Source organism: Antedon bifida, chromosome 2 (assembly GCF_963402885.1).
Source record: "Antedon bifida chromosome 2, ecAntBifi1.1, whole genome shotgun sequence".
NCBI classification, from domain to species: Eukaryota; Metazoa; Echinodermata; class Crinoidea; order Comatulida; family Antedonidae; genus Antedon; species Antedon bifida.
This window is the reverse complement of record NC_136227.1, coordinates 27927312-27947961: the sequence shown is the minus strand read 5'-3', so window position 1 is coordinate 27947961 and position 20650 is coordinate 27927312. Positions and strand designations below refer to the sequence as shown.

Sequence of the window (20650 nt, the reverse complement as noted above, 5' to 3'; positions counted from 1 at the left end):
GTTTTTTATGCCTTTTTATGTTTTGTTTTCATGTTTCATTTATGTTTTGTTTTCATGCTCCTTTTATGTTTTATTTCCATGCTTCTTTATGATATTTTTTTGTTCATGCTTCTTGATATTTTTTGTTTATGCTTCTTGATATTTTTTTGTTCATGCTTCTTTATGATATTTTTTGTTCATGCTTCTTGATATTTTTTGTTTATGCTTCTTTATGATTTTTTTTCATGCTTCTTGTATGTTTTTTTCCACAGGATTTCCTAAATCAATATTTCTCGTATAGGAATTGAGCCCTGTTTCAATTCATAATTTGTTTCTATATTTTTACCGCAGTAATATAATTATGTCAGTATCCTAATAGCTAACTGAAAGAACAGCGGTGAATGGTATAATATTGGTCGAGACATGTGTTTTTGATTAGGAAGAGTTTAAGCTAGGGGCCCCTCGGTGAACTTGAGTTGGAATGAGTTGTAAGGAAACAAAATGATGGAAAGATTATACGATAAGAAGTTGTGATTCAGAAGATAAAGGAAAGATCATGAGATAACAAGATCCAAAGTGTGAATCACAATCCTGCAGGAAATTCCCAATGGATTTAGTGATGGACAAGAAAAAACAAATGTATGGTATTTTTTGGTGACTGCCATCTACAGTTGTTGAAAATCAAAACTTTTAATCAATATGATAATGTTCTTTCAATTTAGAAATTAGGCCAAAGATACTACCAACGCATAGTTCATTAAAAGATCTAATCTACTGTGGTGTACTAAATACAAAAAAGTCAAATACATTGCTTATAGGCAGATTCATGTGATGCAAAAGATAGGACACTAATTTCAGTTCGCACCCACATTTTGCCATTTTTAGGCCCTGGGTCCACCTATTTAAAAATCCTAGATCCGCCACTGTATTGTAGTTGTACTTTTTCTAAAAAAATAACCCTGATTTTACTCTTGTTTTTGGTTGAATTTAACTGTTTGTTTTGTCTTTTTATAAGTGAAAAAAAATGTGCTTTTCCTGCGGAACTGATAAACTTAATTGATTAAAACTACAAAATGGCCTATTCAAAATCTTATTTTATTTTTTGCTTTCATGTTTTTGGGGGACAAATCTTTAATCTTTACCAATCATTAAAAATGGAATTTCAGAATTCATGCTTCACTTCATGAATAAAGTATCAATGAATTAACCAACATAATCTCCCATCTCTTTCTGAACCAATTATTGCTATAGCAACAAATACAGACACCTGGTCAAAAGTGCACTGCGGTCCCAACAACAGTAAATGTTTAGCGTACAAGTTTGAATCAGTAGATTTTGCACAAAGTTATTAAAATTCTTTTTTTTTAAAGAATAGCTATTAAATACTGATATTGGGAAGGTCGAACGGCACCAAATTGCTAATACAACTTGCCCAGAATATCCGTTGGTAATAGCCAGGATTAATCTGAAGGGGGTCCGGATCAATAGATTGATCTTTCCAAGTGCAAGGACTTAAACTTAATATCAACATTTAAATTGAACCTTAATGATTGGCTGTGAATACTGTATATAGTGATACAACATGTGTCATCATAGACTGGTCTTTAAAGAACATGTATAAAAAATTAATTTTAGAAAAAAAGGTTAAACAGTCAGATGCAGAGAGGTGTCATCCTCTTCATGTACCTATTCCCAGGGTCTTGTTAAAACCAGTATAGACACTGCTTAGTACATGAATCATGTTAAACTTAATATGCCCTCAATAATATCATATTAGTAAACATTGAGTAGATTATCAAAACAATAGACTATTTACATTGAATAAATTCATCTGGTTCCAAATAATATTTTTGTGGATTTTTACTTTTATGTTGAACCAAAGAAACGATAAGGAATAAATTACCTTTGTGACGTTTCCAACCCAGGCTTTAGTCTGAAGCAGCCGACAGATTGTCGGCGAAACGTCACGAAGGTAATTTATTCCTTATCGTTTCTTTGGTTCAACATAAAAGTAAAAATCCACAAAAAAAAAATAGACTATTTGCCTTTTTAAATCTAATATGTCACTGATGATTGGTTGTAAGTTGTATTTTTTCTAACAGAGTTTATAAAGTATAAAAGCCCTCTCACTCACGAGGACAATCGAACCATATTGATCTAAATGTCTAGAAAACTTTGCAGTTTGAGTTAGCCTTTTCAGGACTACCACAAATTTTATATCATTATATTTAGACAGATTTGGAGAGAAAAATGTAATAAAACAGTCAAATGAAGTGGGGGGAAAAAGTAAAAAAGAAATATTAAAATTAATTAGTAAAGTAATGATTTTAATGACAATTTAAATCTTTAAAACTTTCCCACAACATGTGAAAATGTCAACCAAAACCCGAGCTGTGACATTTAAAACTGAAAACTAAAGTCATTAATTAAAACGATACCAGATAAAAGTCTCGACGGATGTAACACGCGGAAGATTGTTACTTCTGCCTGATCACACTTTTAATCCATTACCATGTGACGACATGTCTTGAAAACGTAGTTTGTTAAAACAAAACTTTCTTCTAGTTTATAGAGCATTATCGTTATTAAACAGCCTAAAAAGCGATTATAATAGTATTTACAAATGATTTATGTAATGATTGACATTCTATCAATCAACAGTTTCGGAGATCTTGTGGGTTGGAAAGGTTCTGATACGTCCTGGGTTTACGATTTGTAGCTTTTGTTAAAAAATAGAACAGATCATTGTAAGATATAAAGACCGAAATGCCACTGGTAATGCTAGTTAATTAGAAAGGAATGGAAGTGTGTAAGGTTAAAAAAACTAAAGAGATTAGGAGAAACTACTGTAAACTATTTGAACAAAGTGTAAAATATTCACTCGATTTATGGTACTGTATTTGGATGTCTCCAGTATCATAGGAAAATTCCATAATACAGCATCACATGTATTTTACAGGTATCACCTAGTATCATAGACCATACTCTTATACTTACAGGCACCACATGCGATACACATGATATGCTGTATTACCAAATGTTCCCATGACACTGGGCAAATATTGTCATATGTGAAGATACAGCACTAAGAATCAGATAATATTTTAATACAATACTTTACATTTTTTATATCTAAGTATATCATACTTTGTTTAGTAATGTTTTCATCTGTCAATAAAATTCCATGAAAATAAGAGATGGAATAATAACCTGTTACAGTACAGCCTCGAACGATGAAAAAAAAATTAATAAAAAGTTACATTTACAAACTTAATTCAAAGTTACAGCTAAAAATACATAAGTAAACAGCTGTTGAAGTCAGTTCCAAAAGACTCACAAATAATTAATATGAGTTTAATTAACCTCAGATTATTCCCAATAGGATTTGTATTGAACAACTGTTCCCACACTGATCCTTGTATGTAAACCATGAGACATCAAGAATTTTACCGTAAACATATATCTCTGCAAGTGCAATGTGCCTTAAGTACAAATTCAGTAGTGGCCATCACAGTAGATACTGGAAAAGTCTTAATTTGGTAGTCTTTACTGAGAAGGCATTTTTGAGGATTGGAGAAGTTTTTATTTTTTAGGTATCTTTGACTGATGAGGTCTTTGATGAGGATTCTTTAAACTGGAAAAGTCTATAGCTGGAGGTATACTCCTTGCCGAAGTCTTTAGGTGGAATAATTCTTTCTTGGAAGAATCTTCGATTAGAGGTTCTTGATTGGATGCTATTTTTTAATTGGAGAAGTCTTTTATGGATAAGGTATACTCTTTCCTGGAGGTATCTTTGATTAGAGGAGGTTTTTGATTGGATGGATGATTCTTTAATTAGATGTCTAGGAGGTATCTTTGAATGAAGCGTTTTTATTGGATTTTTTTTTCAAACTGGAGTTAATAATTAATTGGAGCTATCTTGATTGTAGAGGTCTTTGATTGAGGTCAATCATTAATCGACAAGTTTCTGATTGGAGGAGTCAAATTATTTTAAAATTAATACATGCTTAGTGTAATATTATTCTAGACTCAATATGTTCGACTAGCACCTAGAGGTTAAAAGATGTCCACGGTTCGGTACACATACAATGTCTAACTCTAAATTTGTTAATGTAACAAACTTTGCTCCATATGAATCACCATTAATTTGCTCTTCTTTAAATGACCCAATTCCCACCCACGTCAATTATGGAAGATTTTTCCATTTTGTAGGTGGCTTTCCTAATTGGCTGACAGGTTTAGTCATCGGAATAATTATAAAAAAGTCATGGATTTTCTAGACCTGTTTAAATTATCAAATGGTTACAGTTTCTTGACGCCTCTTCATTTTAACCCTGGATGGCTAATGGTTTGATTGGATCAATGAGAAATGCTGTACTGTATAGCAAAATAAGTTACTGCAAACAACAAAGAGGTTATATTTTATAATTAACTAGGCGACAGTGAAGTGATGTGAACAGGGTAGGGACTCCTCACATTGGCCAATCTGTTCAAAAATATTAATATTATTAGATTTTTCGCATACTAAGATTGTATTAACAACATGACCTCACATTGATATGCTTAACACGACCAAGTAGGAGGCGGAATTTCTAACTGGCATATCTGATTGGCCGTTTGAAGCAGCCATATTCAGTGGTCCCTCTCCAGAGAGAATCACGTTTTTGAACTGTAATTCCATTGGAGTTAAATCGTGTTGTTACAAGAAGAGATGTATAATGTTTGCGGTAGACCACTTTTTATAATTCTGAAAAGAATTGTTTAGTTTCTCAAGAGAAACTCAACAGTTCTTTTCAGAACTATATACAGTATGTGGTGTACTGCAACATTTGATTTCCCCATGCAAACCTTCAAACAATATACAAGAGACATGAAACCTGGTTTGTTGTACGCACCTGAAATTACAAAAGATTTTGCAAAGTGGGTATGTCAAAGGTAATTGTTCCAGCAGAGGGAGTAAATACTGTAACAGGGGCAAAACGTAAATTTAATCAAAACAAGGTGAAGACATTAATGAATATTGTTTATAATACAATTATTTCAATGTTTAAAACACGAAAACAAGTTTAATATAATTGAAAAACAAGGACGTTCTTTTGTACATGCCAAACAGGTGACTCAATCAAATCTAATCAATTTTCATAAAGATCACAAACATCATGTTTTCTTTCACAGATCTGTCAAGCTGTAGCAGATTCACACCTTACTGAACTGGTAGTCAGTATATACTCAATGAGAGCCATATTATATTATTGTCCTCCCAACAAACTTTCTTTGTATATACAGTACACTGTAGATAATGCTGAATTCCAATATACTATATAGCTATTGGTCATATCATGTACATTTTAAAAGTGAAATGGGTGAATAAATGGTTAAAAATGTGATAAATTGGTTTTTAATACAAAATTAATGTGTTGTGTACTTTTATGATACATACCTTAAAACTGATTAGGACAACTTAGCTCAATTAAAATAAAATATTTAAATATAAAACAGTGAAAGTATAATTATATAAAAACTAATTACGGTAATTATATGTACATTATAAAAATGTCACTTCTTCTTATTCCATTGGATCACTTCAATTTTAAGCATTAATTAGCAAAACATAAATTAATAAAAACCTAATTTTATTAACAACAAATTGCTATAATTTCCTATAAGATGTGCCAAGCCTAGGCCCTATGGGGAAAAGGCAGTGGGGAAAAGATTACAGGATACAGTAGGAAAAAAATCTTAAAGGAGAGAAATTCTTATTTCCTCATATTTATTCTTTAAATAGTTGTGAAATTTCTAAGAGAAAGACAAAAGAAAATGATTTAATTGTTTATTATAATCGTAAGTGTTGGCAGTTCTATGGTTGATGGTCAAGAATACTTGAGTTGCTTTTGAAATGAGGAATATGTGCTAAAAATAAAAGTTACATTTCAATACTGAACAGGATCTGTTTAATAAAGAACAGTAGCTACCAATATACCAAAGTGATTTCACACAACTGAATGATTTATTATTTTTAAATAAAAAGTTATGGGATTTAGCCATAGATCCTATGGTCCATCCTAAATTCCTAATAAAATTTTCTAAAACAATCAACCAAAATGTTTTATTTCAAAATGATATAAATAGTTGTTCATGCATGGCTGTTGTATTAAATATTAAGAGTTATTCACTTATTTATAATATGCAGTAATGCTTTTGTATATAGTACCTTTTACTATTAGTATTATTAAAAATAAAAATGTATCAGTATTTGTTATGTTAACTTGACAGTCATATCATATTGCCTCCATGTTCTCCAGACAAATAAACAAACAAAAATTCTAAATTATGTCATTAACCTTGTCGTCATTTCATTCTCCCACATGGTAAACACAATGCTGAATATTATTGTTATTCCGCAAATTGAGTTACATATTAAATGTCTATAGGGTTATATCAATGTTGAAATGTTAAACAAATACAATTTGGTTTATAAGAAATTATAACATTGTTAGTCACATGTAATATAAAGCAGAAAAACTGTTTTTACACACAATGTATGTGAATAGAATAACCTCCATATGACGTCAACAATTTAGGTCTTAGAAAAAAAAAATCAAAGCTCCTTATTATTTGTGAGACAAGAATATTGATATCTAGAGTGAATTTTGCAATAAAATATAGTGTTTTTGTTTGTTTTTTTTATGATGTCATATCACTACCATATTTGGGCATATCACATAGAGTTTTGACTAAAAAAAGGAAAAAATGCCCATTGAGATCATTCCCTACACATTACACAAAGAAACCAGTCAACCTTGTAAAAATATCAGGATTTAACAAATTGTTAACATTGGAATATATCTCATTTTTAATAGCTACAACCCTAATCACCCCCCTTATCAAGTCATAAATCAAAGCAAATGTTACGATTTTACAATAAATTTAAAAGACTCATCAGGAAAATGATTCATGGTTGATGTGAATTTAGTTTGAACGATTCAGCTAACTACTAAATGACCGAAACAAAAACAAGTACCAAAAAAAAAAAATATATAAAAAAACAAGATAAAGTACAACAATTTCCCAGTGATTAATGATCAAATGAAATTGTCTGCCATTATACAGAGAGCAGATAATACAGTTAATATGATATCATTAATTAAAAAAGATAACATTATTAACTTAACGATAAAACTACAAGTTCAAAGAAAATTGATATAATTCATAAATGATTAAACACAGGTGGAGGATTTAGGTTACATTAACTTTGTTATGTTTAATATCAATTTATTCTTTACATGCCATTTTGTATCATTTTCATGTGGAAAAAACACTACAGAACCTACTCAATACAATTACATTGCCTTATTAAATGTATATGCCTAATATTCGTCTACATCTACATGCACAGCTGTTGTTTGGTTAAGGGGAACCATGAGGAAAATCTCGCTGAATGCCTACACACCTCAACAGGGGTTCTATTAAGTATTATGGATCGATACAAAATATGATAATTCTAAATGTTGTAACTCATTATAAAAATAAAAATATAAAAATACATTTTAAAAATCCAACAAATAATGTTTGTTTGTACTCTGAATTAGTGTTGACTAAACATTAAAACATACATTTTCACTAAATCGTTTCACAGGATAATAGGGAGGTTTCGCAACCTTACGAATACGATAACGAAAACGTATACGTCATACACTTTTGAGCTGATCCCCATTTCATATTCGTAAAGCGTATTCGTGTTGACGAATATCACCAGTCATATTCGTAACTACAAAACGAGTATAGTTTTTGATCTATTTTGCACATTTTGCATTTGAATTAGGAATGATTCATGATTATAATATAATTATAGATTTATTGAAAGTAATTTACTAAAGTAATTTACTAAAATTCCAGGTCAATTTTGATAAATAGCAGTTTTTAAAGTCTTCACTCGCTTTGATGTTACGCTAGGCCTAGGCAGCCAAGCACCAAGCAACACGTACCTTCGCTTCGCTCAAATTTACCGCAGTCATATTTTGGACGCGCCTCAATATTTCGTTGCCATGCGAAACAGATTTTTTTATGGCTTACGAAAACGAATACGTGTGCGTGACGTATCCGTTTTCGTTATCGTATTCGTAGCGTTGCGAAACCTCCCTAATGTCCCCTAATAGGTGTTCCACTACATATGGGTTGGCTATAATGCTAAAACATATATTATCTCTTGTTCGTTTCACACAATGTGTTCCCTTAATAGGGGTTCCAGTAAATAGGGATGGGGGTAGAGAGATGGGGGATTTTGTAGGGATTACTACAGTAGTTTATTTATATTTTATGTTTGAAACAAATTACAGAAAATATTTTTTAATTTTATCGACATTGGACAAACACCTGGATCTGAAACCTATAGTCTTCAGTGAATAAAAGTCTATCAACAATCATTTTTAACTTTTAAGTACAATGTCACTTCCAATTTCCGAACGTGAATAACTATTTGACGACTAAGTGGGCATTACTTCTAGAAATGTACATTTCATTATGTGATAATGTCCACAACAAATTATTATCAATTATTAATGTGTTGGCTGAATGTTTCAGAAACTTTCACTTTTGGCCGACAAATTGAAACACCTTACCAATGAAAGAGAAAGTTGAAATTTAATTTTTTAAATAAAGAAAAATTCACTGTCTGAAAAATAAAAATAATTCACTAAAGTTGTATTTCAAGAATCTATTTGATTGAAAATTACATTTAAAATGGCAATAAGGGCACAAACAATTTACACAAAATATCTAATGAAGATAACTTTTATTTAATTAATGTGTAATACTAAACATTTATTTTACAATCATAGTTTACTGTACTCAAAGACAATTTAATCAAAACAAAATTGTTTATTTAATCACTATTCAACATATGACTTACATTTGTATTTCACAAGAAAAAAAGAAAACCTATATTACTTGATTAGTTGAAAAAAATACATATTTATTGATTTTATCAATGTTTATGTTGTCCATCCACAGTACAAATTATTATCTTGATATTTCATTCTTAAAATGTAAAATACATAGAGTAAAAAAAAAGAACTTAGCCAGACTGGGTAAATTTATGACAAAATATGACCCCCAGAATTTCCTGCGTTTCCTGATTGGGTGTACTTAAACCCCCTTAACAAATTCTGACATATATGTCAGGGGACAAAGATCTTTATCGTGATATCTCGTACGATACAATGGATACATGTTAGTGTCCAAATCGCTTTGAATCCTAAATATGTCTATGGTTATTGAACAGGTGAAGAATATTATTAAACTTTCAAATCAAATTTGTCCATGTGGCGTGAAGTTATTATTAAGGGATACATGAGTACAAGTGAAAGTACATAGTATGGGAAAATACAGTCACCAAAACAACTTGTTTTTAAAATAATATAATGCCTGCTGGTGCACTGTAAAGTTATTATAGACTGTTGCTATTATTGTATATTACACTGCATTTTTGATGAACACAATGCTGGTTAGATAAGGCCTTATGTAGGTCCGACTGGAACCAGGGAACATGTCTGCCTGGAACCATTAGATATACTAGCCTGTCTCAAATTAAGGCTGCCTCAATGCAAGTTTTGCTTATTTAATATTAAATTACATTGCATATTGTTTTGCATAGTCTGCTTACTGTAGTATGGTCAAGACTTCACATGATTCCACTCATTCTCAACACAAAATACTGGTCCGTAAATCTGGTTAAACCACGCCATATTTGGAACTAAATGGAACATGCCCAATATTTGTTTTTACTCTGAATTAGTTATTAAAAGTACAGATTGGCAAATGTTCTTTCTTAAATTCATCATAATCATGTTTTATAATTGTCTAACTACAATACTAATTTGTTTTGGAATATGTTTGCCATATGACATCAAACTGATTAAAGAATTGATGATGTATTTTTATAAACCTACCTTAAAGAAAAAAGAAACAATGGATAGAAATACACAAAACAAACATACTATAATCTGATATTTTAACTCACACTGACAGTAATAAATATTTATGGAGACAAGATAATGAATGTCCTTGAAAGGAATTCAATCATTAGGTGTTTTTAACGAAAATCATTTTCCCCTAAGAAATAAATGCGGTTTACAACAGAGGGTGGAGAACATTTAAAGATAACATCTAGACAGTATGGTGCCATTCTAGTAATTGCTCATTCTTGTAATGTTTGGCTAGGGTAATTTATAATAATGTTTTGGAAATGAACAAATATCTTGTAATTTTAAAGTTCAAATTGTGCTTGTCAATATAATAAAATATACATTTTTTAAATTAGTGATAATTTTTATATATTAAATATGGCCATCACCTGACAAGGTGAACATTTTCATAAAGTTACCCATGAGTATTCAAAATGTATGCTTTAATAAACCTGACTAATTTGTATAAAACCCAAGTGGGAAAACAGAATGTACTCAGGTCAGTTTCCATCCAGGTCACTGAATAATGTATTCGTACATCCCCAAGAAATGTATCCAGGTCAGTAGGATGTACTCATCTAGCCCAATGGGAAGTGTCCATCTATACAACAGAGGGAATTCATTGGGGATGTATTAGGGGATGTATCAAGGAGTTATTCATTTTGCCATGGCATTTATCAAGTCAGGTTAACCAGGGAATGAGTAATGGGTACTTTTGCCATCAGGATAGAAACATTCAAGTCCACTCAGTTAATACATCCAGTTGCTCTTTATCCCTTATTATAAATATGATTTCATAATAGTCAGTAGGATTAGTATAATCTATCCAATCAAAGGATGAAGAATAAGTTAATCCATCTCATTAATCCAATGTTGAAGACTTCAATTCAGAAATCCAAGTGAAAAAGAGATGATACAGATTCCTTCCGGTAAAAATCAAGAATGTTTCAAACAAGTCCATCTTAATTTTAGTAAAATTTAGAATATGTACTTTCGTCTTTCAAGGATTATGTACTTCAACCTCTTATGGTCTGTTTTTTTTATGTTATCAATTAATTGGTTTATAACTTTCTAGGTTATCATCAATACTCCTCTTATTAATTCTTTTTCTTTCTGTATTAGTGCTTTAACAGGTTCCTTTTTGGAAATTCTTTGAATGGTATAAATAATTAAGTTTAATTCATTATGTTCATTGTGTTAACAATGATACTCATAGAATTTATGTTGAAAGACATCTTAATGAAATTAATGTATCTGCTTTTGATGATAAAATTTGTACTGATAGTAATATATTGGATAGTATAAATAAGCTCAATAGTGGTAAATCCCCTGGGTTTGACGGGCTTAGTGCAGAGCATTTGAAGTATGCTTCAAAACATGTTATTACTTTACTTAGTTTATGTTTTAATGCTATGTGTATTCACGGCCATGTCACTGATGAAATGGTACGAGTTGTACTGGTGCCTATAATTAAGAGTAAATCTGGTGACATTACGAGTATGGATAATTATAGGCCTATAGCTCTTGCTTCTGTTGTATCTAAGATATTTGAAACATTGTTAATCAATTATTGTGGAGATACCCTTAAGTCAGGGGATCACCAGTTTGCTTTTAAAAGTCAACACTCAACGGATACTTGTATCTTTGTTTTTAAGCAGATAGTGGATTACTATAATAGGAATGGGAGCCCCGTATTTACTTGTTTTCTCGACGCGAGTAAAGCGTTCGACCGAGTCAATCACTGGTCACTGTACAGGCAATTAATTATGAGAGAAACAAACATTATTGCTATTAGACTTCTAAAATCTTGGTATGAGAATCAACGATTTTTTGTTAGATGGGGTAACTCTATGTCTTCAGGTTTTAAAGTTACCAATGGCGTTAGACAGGGTGGTGTTATGTCTCCTCTGTTATATAATGTTTACATTGACAATTTAAACAGTATGCTTAGTGATTGTAATTTTGGTTGTGAGCTCAATAATACAAAGTTCAACAACTTAAGTTATGCAGATGACATGGTGTTACTTGCGCCCTCTTTAGATGCCCTCCAAAAGATGGTTAACATATGTGAGGATTTTGCTAATGACTTTGATGTATTATATAATTCAAAAAAATCAATTTGCATGTGTTTTTGCCCTAGGAAAAGAAAACTGAATGGTAATTATGTTACTGTTCTATGTGGTAAAGAACTAAATTACGTTCAATCCACTACCTACCTTGGTTGTGTTATCAGCAATGATACTAGGGACGAAGTGGATATTAAAAGGCAATATCGATCATTATGTATTAGAGGTAACTCTCTTTGTAGAAAATTTAGTAAATGCTCAACAGATGTTAAGATTACTTTGTTTAAGTCATACTGTATTAGTATGTATTGTGCGGCCTTATGGTGCGATTTTAATGTAAAAACTATAAAGTCATTACAGGTCTGTTATAATAACGCACTTAGAAAGATTTTAAGACGCTCAAGGAGCTGTAGTGCTAGTGCTATGTTTGTTGATAACCATGTTCCCTCCTTCTATGAGTACATTCGGAAATCAATTTTTTGTTTCAAAACAAAAATTGAAAAAAGCTGTAATACTTTAATTACATGTGTTTTTTCTCGTATTCTAAAAGATTCAAAGTTGCATAGAAAATGGACAGAACTTTTGTATATATAATCTCATGTATACTTTTACGTGTGTTAACTAGTATCAGTATAGCCATAATAATGTGTTGTTTTTGTAAACTATAGTAATCAATAATATAATAATGTCTACAGTCTACATCCAATAAATCCCAAAACATAATCTACATGTATTTCAAGAGGCACTATATGTCAACAAATAATTATTAGTCCTCTCTCCATGACGGTTGTCACATAATGCTTTGTATTATTTTTTATTGTATTTATATGTTTCATATGGACAGTTTGTCTGAAATAAAGTTGAATTGAATTACAGCAAAAGTTTGTTTTCATATCTGAAAGTTATTCAAATTACAAAGTCATCTATATGAAAAAAATATAAAGAAATGACAGTTGGGATTAGAAGCCATAGGCATTTTGGACAGATGTCACCACACATCTGTACTGACAAGACAAAAGTAGATGATGTACTCTTGTGCACAAATGGCCTAAGTTACTGCCATCTGATCCAAAAGGAGAAAGGGGGAGAGAGAGAGAGAGAGAGAAGTCACAAACTATTATTGAGTGATGATTTGTGGAAGAACATGAAAGTCTAATTGGTTTTATGTCTATTGTTAATAAATTGGGATTCTGTATTTGGTTCATCCTATTGTGTAAGATTCATCAATAAGACCTTTACTAAATAATTATCTCTTAATTATTGATATTAGTCATGTTGTGGAAAAATATCAAAGTTGTTTTAAATACTGAAATTGGATTAAAGTACAGATTTTGTGACAACTGTCGGTAAATTTTTGTTCACTAATACGACAAATAACGTTATTAACTGAGGTTAATTGTTTCCATTTTACAAATGCCAAATAGGAAACAATTGTTGTCTGTTAAACTTCTTTCTAATTCTGTTGTTTTTGTTTTGGATTTAGAAGGTAATTATATCTGACAAAACAAAGCTTTTCTGGAAAATGAAACCTTTTTTGGTAATTTTAGTTAGCCCCTTTTACCCCTTACCCTGACACGTTATTAAAACTGTACCCTTTACATGATGTTATTTCTTTGTCATTCCTTATGATATTAAACAGAATTTGAAGATAATTATCGACCGTCTCATATTGCTCACTGAACTCATCAGAAAGACTACAGTCATTGATACCCTATTAGACTGGTCACCCTATTAGTTTACAAACCGAACCTGTTTCGATACCATCAAATTCAAAACCTGTTTTTAGCATGCCATGTTACTTCCTGTTTGTGAACTTTCAACGAATGGAGTCTGAACACGAGATTAAAACAACATTTATGTACCCCAGCTTAACCTTGGTCTCAATTTGCAGGGAAATGAGATGTTTCCAAATGTTGATGTCCAAAATAAATGTAGGGGCCAAGTAAAGAGGAAAAACAAATTATTTTACTGGTCAACAATTATATTATCCAAGAGATATTGGCTTAATATAATATATATTTATCGGTTTGATTTAGGTTTTTGCTTAGTTTATTTTGTATGTATCTCCATTGAGATTCAGCCACTGATACCCATAAAATGCTATATAAAATCTAAGTAAGTAATCCAACCAGGCACAAACAAACAAAAAGTGTATAGAAACATTTTTAAATGGAGGAAATCCTTATTTTATTTTTGTAAAACTATTTTCTTTAAGTGGTTCTGTAGGTGGTTAACATTGCCTGCTAAATCAAAGTCCATGGTTCAATCTTGACATTGTTTTCACTTCAAACAAATCTCAAGATCTATTTTTAAATTATTAGTAATTAGATGTTTGCCGAACAAATCAACAAAAGCAAAATGGTTTAAAGTTTAATTACAACCCTTCAGAAGATAGCAATCTTAGAACACCACCTATAAATCAACACTTCCTTCAGATAACCCTGACTCTCATATTTTACCTCATACGCATTTACCGACGCTTCGCTTCTACTTTCATTGCTTGTAGCGTTAATTTAGCTGTACATAGCAATTACCTAATTATACTTATCTTGTCAATTAGTGTGAAAAGGAAGACATTCTACCAGCCGCAGATTAATCAAGAAAACCACAGTCCTGTATGAATATGGCGCCGCTCAAATTACAAACCGTATCCACATTTTAAAGATATTGTGGTAACCTGTGTCCCCAAGGGAGACCACTGTGATTCGCCCATCCCTTTAAAATACTGCGTGAATAAGATGCGAATTAAAAATACAGTACTAATTCCAGAGGGAGCTCTCAATGGTGTAGAAATGATCAGCGTCTTGTAGCCTACTCTACAGTAACCTACCAATTGACTTGATTATGTTGTTGTAAAATACTGGAACACCACCCTTAAACTTAAAAAGTCACAAAATCAAAGAATAACATGGTATAAACTACCAGCAAGATAATTGATTTAAAATTGATACTTACATCGGTTGTTTTGAGCCTTGAGCGTATCAATCTATCTCGTTCTCTCATAAACTGTTGCCTCGTGCCAACTTCATCTACCTCCAGGTCCACTGAAATTAACAAAGTAAACATTATATTATTTGTTAAGATTTTAATATCAAAATATCTTCATAGATTTAAACACTATCTCTTTCGGCATAAATAACAATCATTCTGGAGAAGAGAAATTGGGTATGGAATAAAAATACTTTAAGAAAAACATTGGTTTACTGGTGAAGAGATGGTATTACTTTGAACTGGATGATGATGATGATAATGATGCTAATTATGATGCTGATGACTAAAATAACTAGTATCAAGTTGCTAAGATACTTTGCAGCAGTATTGGCACAAGCTGACATTAAATGAGAAAACAGGCTAAAAGTTTGTTAACTGGTGGAACATGCCTGAAGACCCAATCACTTGTATACATTCAAACTCAACTTATTCAAACTCAAGTAAACTGTTGGTATGGCAACTGAAATAATATTGAACTTTTGTGTGGTGTTACTATATAAGTTTATTTATTATAATATTCACCAACAATGTTTAGTTTGAACTTTTGTGTGGTGTTACTTTAAGTTTATTTATTATAATATTCACCAAAAATGTTTAGTTTGAACTTTTGTGTGGTGTTACTACAGTATAAGTTTATTTAATATAATATTCACCAAAAATGTTTTTTTTAAATATAATAAAACAATTGAACACTTGTAGTATTTCCCAACAACTTTCTTTCATCATCATCATCATCTTCCTATACTGTGCAGAACTTCATATTTCAGTATAGTTGCACATGGGTTGGTCACATTTATGCAGCTGGGCTTCCTAATTTTCTTTACATTTTTCAACTGATAATTAGCCAAAATGTGTGTATATCATTACTTTGATACAATTTGTAGAAACTCCTTGAAAGACATTGTCAGGAGTTGAATAATACTTGATTTATGGCAGCTTTTTCTCAAGAACTGTGTGAATGAATAAATTACTATTAATAATTTGTTATGACAGATTATAAAAAAGGGAAGAGCCGTTAGAACAGCAATCAATCAGATATATTGGAGAGTTAATTTATAGGAATAGCAGCGGGTGCAAAATTGATGATGTCACAAGCAATTAACAGAAAAGTCATAAATGGGAATGGGAAGGGTACTCTAGGTTAAGAATTATAATCGTGTTTAGGAATTAAATCATTAAAATTATTGTAGAAACCATTCTTTTTAGTTGGACCAGGGCGATACATACAAATGATATATCGTCGTTTTGACATAGTTACACAGGAATGCTCGAAAGTAGTTGATGTTATACCCGTTGGAGATACAGAAACATTAATTTGACTTTTGTATAATATCTGAATATCTATTTTAATAATAGTTTGAATCAAAACACTCTGTACCTGTTGATTCTTGTATAAGTCCCTGCCTCCTTTAAAGATCATCACCATTGAGATATTTTCCTTATAAATACTTAGTATTTCACTTAGGAAAATAAATATTACAATATTTCCCCTCCAGTGTTCTAAATTAACTAACAATCTGTAATGTTTAGTAAAATAATTGCTTGACAAATTTCAAAACTATAAAGATAATGTTTGCTGGTTGCTATTTAAACAGTAGTAAGTACTTGCGCCTTCATCTGCCAATCTGTAAATTCAACTTTTTGTAGAATAATTCATTTAATTTACCGATGAATCTGCTTACTTGGTTACTGAGTTTTCTTAGATTTGTTTTATCAACTAGCAAAACTTTGCTTGTTGTAGAATTTAAAAAAAATGTCCTATAATTTTGCATTTATAGTGCAATTATTAAATATGGTCACTGTTAAAACTACACTGCAAATGTTACTCAAACAAATTGCAGTGTACTACCTGAATAACACTATATAAAATATTAAATTAAATCTAAAAAAAAAAAAAAAAATAAAAAAATAGCTGGTGAATTAATAATGAATCCAGGATGTTTTAATTAAACCACATCACAATAGGAAATAGTTCATATATGTTGTACAGTAATACTAAAATATTACAATGAAACATCTAAATTTATAATAATTTAGAAATATTGGCATATTAAATAAAGTACAAATATATTAATGATGTTTTCATTATAATAGTAGGATGTATAAATTAACATAATAATTAAGATTGAATAGAGAACTTGGTGGAAACTTATAAATTAGTATTAATTGATTACTCACATAACAATTATAAAAGAAATCTCAGGAGGTTTGTCTTTTAAATGAATAATGTGTTTTGTAATACATTCATTCATTCAACAATTTGGTATGTAGCAGTAAGATGTGGATTTTTAATAATTTTAAATCATAATTTTCCAAAAAATTATGTCAAATCGTATTTTGTTCATTTTTATTTTGCCTAATAATACAATAGTAATGTAGCTTCAGCTTTAATCTTTTTTATTTCTGGTATTAAATTTTGACAAAATTTTCCAGGTTCCATTGCCTTTCCAACTCACTGTGAGTGAGATCCCCGGCCTAGATCCCCGGCCTAGAACCAACCCAGTACAACTAGCCACCACTTTTTCCTTCAATTTTTTCATGAAAATACAGTACATTATAATGATTTAATTAAATGAATACATCAGTTCCGAGACTGATTCCCAGCAATATCAGTTAAAAAATTAACAATACAGGACATAATAGGCAAATGAATTAAACTTTATGGATACAATCGGAAAAACTTAAATATTGTATGTTAATTCCATGTGACTTCTCTACATGGAAAAGCATGTGATTTATTTAAAATGTCCATTTAAATTGAATCAAATGGCTTGATTCCACGCCAAGTGGAATTATACACCGAAATAGCTGAGAAACCGGCGGATTCTTCCTCGGGTGTGGCTCGTTTGTTCACTCCGGTGGAAGTGTTAAGACACGGATTAAGCTGTTGTCACCATTTGAAGTAGTTAGGCTTATTAGATACATGTGAACAATTAAAGCGTTTCCTATGTTTGAGGAATATTCCATGGTTATCGTTTAATTACGGGATACGTGGCTAGAAACAGCATGTCACTTGGTTGAAGTGTTAATAAGACGCACATGGAAATATAACAGTATCATGAAATCCTGGCAAAGGTATTTTCAAACATATACAATATATTTCACTCATCAAAAAAAAAACAAAAAACCATTTTCTTCTGATATTTTCAAAGTATGTGTCTTTTTATGCTGTAAATATTTCATTGAGAGTGCCACCAGTTTTAATATTTGGAAAGTAGTGATTTTACGAATATTTATTAACCTGAATCGTCCCCTAAACCCTAAACTCCTAAAATAGGGAATAAAATTTTAACTTAAATTTTAAACTAAGTTTCACCTTTTGGCTAGACAATTGTTGAAAAAATGAAAAAAACATCAATTATCTTGACCAACAGAGCAAAGGACCGGTCCTGTCACAAAAAAGTATCTGATTGAAAAGTAAGTGAAGCAGAAATCCCTTTAAATGACCATTGATAGTGCAGAAATCCCTTGACCAATAGAAAATATGGTGTAGTATTTTAAGACAACTTAAGGAATTAGAGATAGAAGAAGCAAATGTTATCCAGTTAACTTGTTGATGGATATTCTATCTAAATATATATGAAATAATTTTTCTCAAATTTACTGCAAAGTCATTCAGAAGTATTTCAAAAGTTTGGTGTTAAAAATAGACTATTTAGTTTGGTATCAGTTTACCTCGCTATAAACATTTTATGTTAATTTTCTAATTTGCATATTTGTGAAAACATCTGATGTGACTATACAAATTTAACAATTACTTAATTAATTTTTAAATCAAACAACGCATACCCTAAATTACTTTTTGTAAACACTTCAAAATGACTTGCATAATTATTGTCACTTCTTATCAAGTCAGATGGATTAAAGAATTAAAATATAAATGATCTATTCCACCCACAAAATAAAAAAAAATCGGTAAAGTAACAAAATTAGTGCTTCGTGAGAGTTCACCTTGAACGACTACATTGTACGTACTTGTCACAAGGTACCTGTCGGCACTTTCACGTTTTTTTCGCACTTCCCGCCACTTATTTCTGTCAATAACCATCTTTCTTTTATTGCCGAAGGATCTTTCTGTTATTGGACTAAAATTTGTCCCCAAAATTTGTTGATCATTCTTTCGTTTATTTTGTGTTTAGTTTAATTTGCTGGCTTGCTTTTTGTACAATAACAATATTGTCATTGTGAAAACAATGAGTAATTGGGAAAATTGTTTAAGGTCATATTTACAAAGCAAAAGTACTTTTTTATTTGACATTCAACATTACTAGATATATTTAGACCCCTGGATATAAGAAATAAAAAAAAAAATGTTGTAAAGGATGTTGAAAGAAAATGAATTGATGACTAGACCAAATTGTACCAACTGTTTCTATAAGACTTAATGCTTTTTATTACTGTACTATTTAGTTTTATGTTGGAAGTAGAAGGCAAGTTTAAATTTCCAGCCACAGCACATTGTGTCCTGTTATTAGTAAATGTATCACAGAATTTTAAAAATAAATAAACAAATTGTTCTATAGGATATTAAAAGAAAATATAATGATGACTTTGTATCATTTTTATTTGTATGTGACAATCACATTTACCAATGTTATACGTATGTTTGGTCTGGAAAGTATTATACTCCAAGTAGAAAACATTTCCTTACCTTTCCCTTATTTCTATTCATTTGGAAACAAACACCAACTGTTTTACGATGATTTATTTGTATAATATATTTAAACTTTGGTAAAACTTTGTATCTAATATTAATATCTTTTATTCTAATTTACTGTTTGTTTACTGTACTAGGGAGTGAGTGCAAAATCTGTTTGGGCTTGCATATTCTCACTCCTGGTTAATATTCATTGGTGACCATATAAATATTATTATTTTGTTATTTCTTAAGGAAAATTACTGAAAAAATGACAATGCTGTGGGTATGAGTGGCTAGATTTCAACAGAGATATTTATTATTAAACAAAGATATTGAGAATATATGTTTCAATAATTATTCTGTTAAATACCAAAAATGAAAGTTGAAACATCAAAAGTTTATAATCTACGTTGGCTACCCTCTTGAAATATTCTTCATTTGTGAGATAGTTGAACATAATCTTGGACATATCATTAAACTTTCTCTTTCTCTTCTCAGTAAGTTGGTGCTTAAAAACATGATAATGAAGAAAAGAAACATAAAGATGGACTTTTGACTGAACTAGCAGTAATAACGTTTAAGCTTCATAATTTAAACAAAGGAACTAAAGGATAACCAAATCAATAAATTGTTTAATTTATTAATTTCTATTTCTTTTAATTAGGTGATCATTTAGAATAAAATGATCACCTATTGTTATTGTATAAAATCTTTATTATTTTTTTTTTTCTTTTTATTGTTTCTGTACACTATTTTGTGTAACAATTATCTCAAAAAGTTTAATGTCAATGATTACAAAAATTTCAGAATATCTTTCAAATAATATAACTTAATCCTAATAAGCTTTCCAGCGTGATCACTCATCCGTGACGACATTTATACGCCATTTTGCGAAATCACATTATCAATCATATCTCCAAAATTCATTATCACATATTAATGAAATTCACTACACGTAAACTTCAGATCAAGGGTAAAAATATTAGCAAATAAAAAGTTGCGCGTTTCAAGGT

The 20650-nt window shown here is 30.6% G+C and overlaps 1 protein-coding gene across 3 annotated transcripts in view; it reads right to left on the bottom strand.

The window, feature by feature from the left end:
- Window positions 1-20650, bottom strand: part of LOC144858901 (uncharacterized) — a 75729-nt gene that overhangs the window by 41908 nt on the left and 13171 nt on the right. For all 3 annotated transcript variants that reach the window (XM_078715042.1, XM_078715041.1, XM_078715043.1), the window contains one exon: window positions 14963-15051. In XM_078715042.1, the coding sequence (XP_078571168.1) occupies window positions 14963-15051 (89 nt within the window). The remainder of the gene's footprint in view (window positions 1-14962; window positions 15052-20650) is intronic.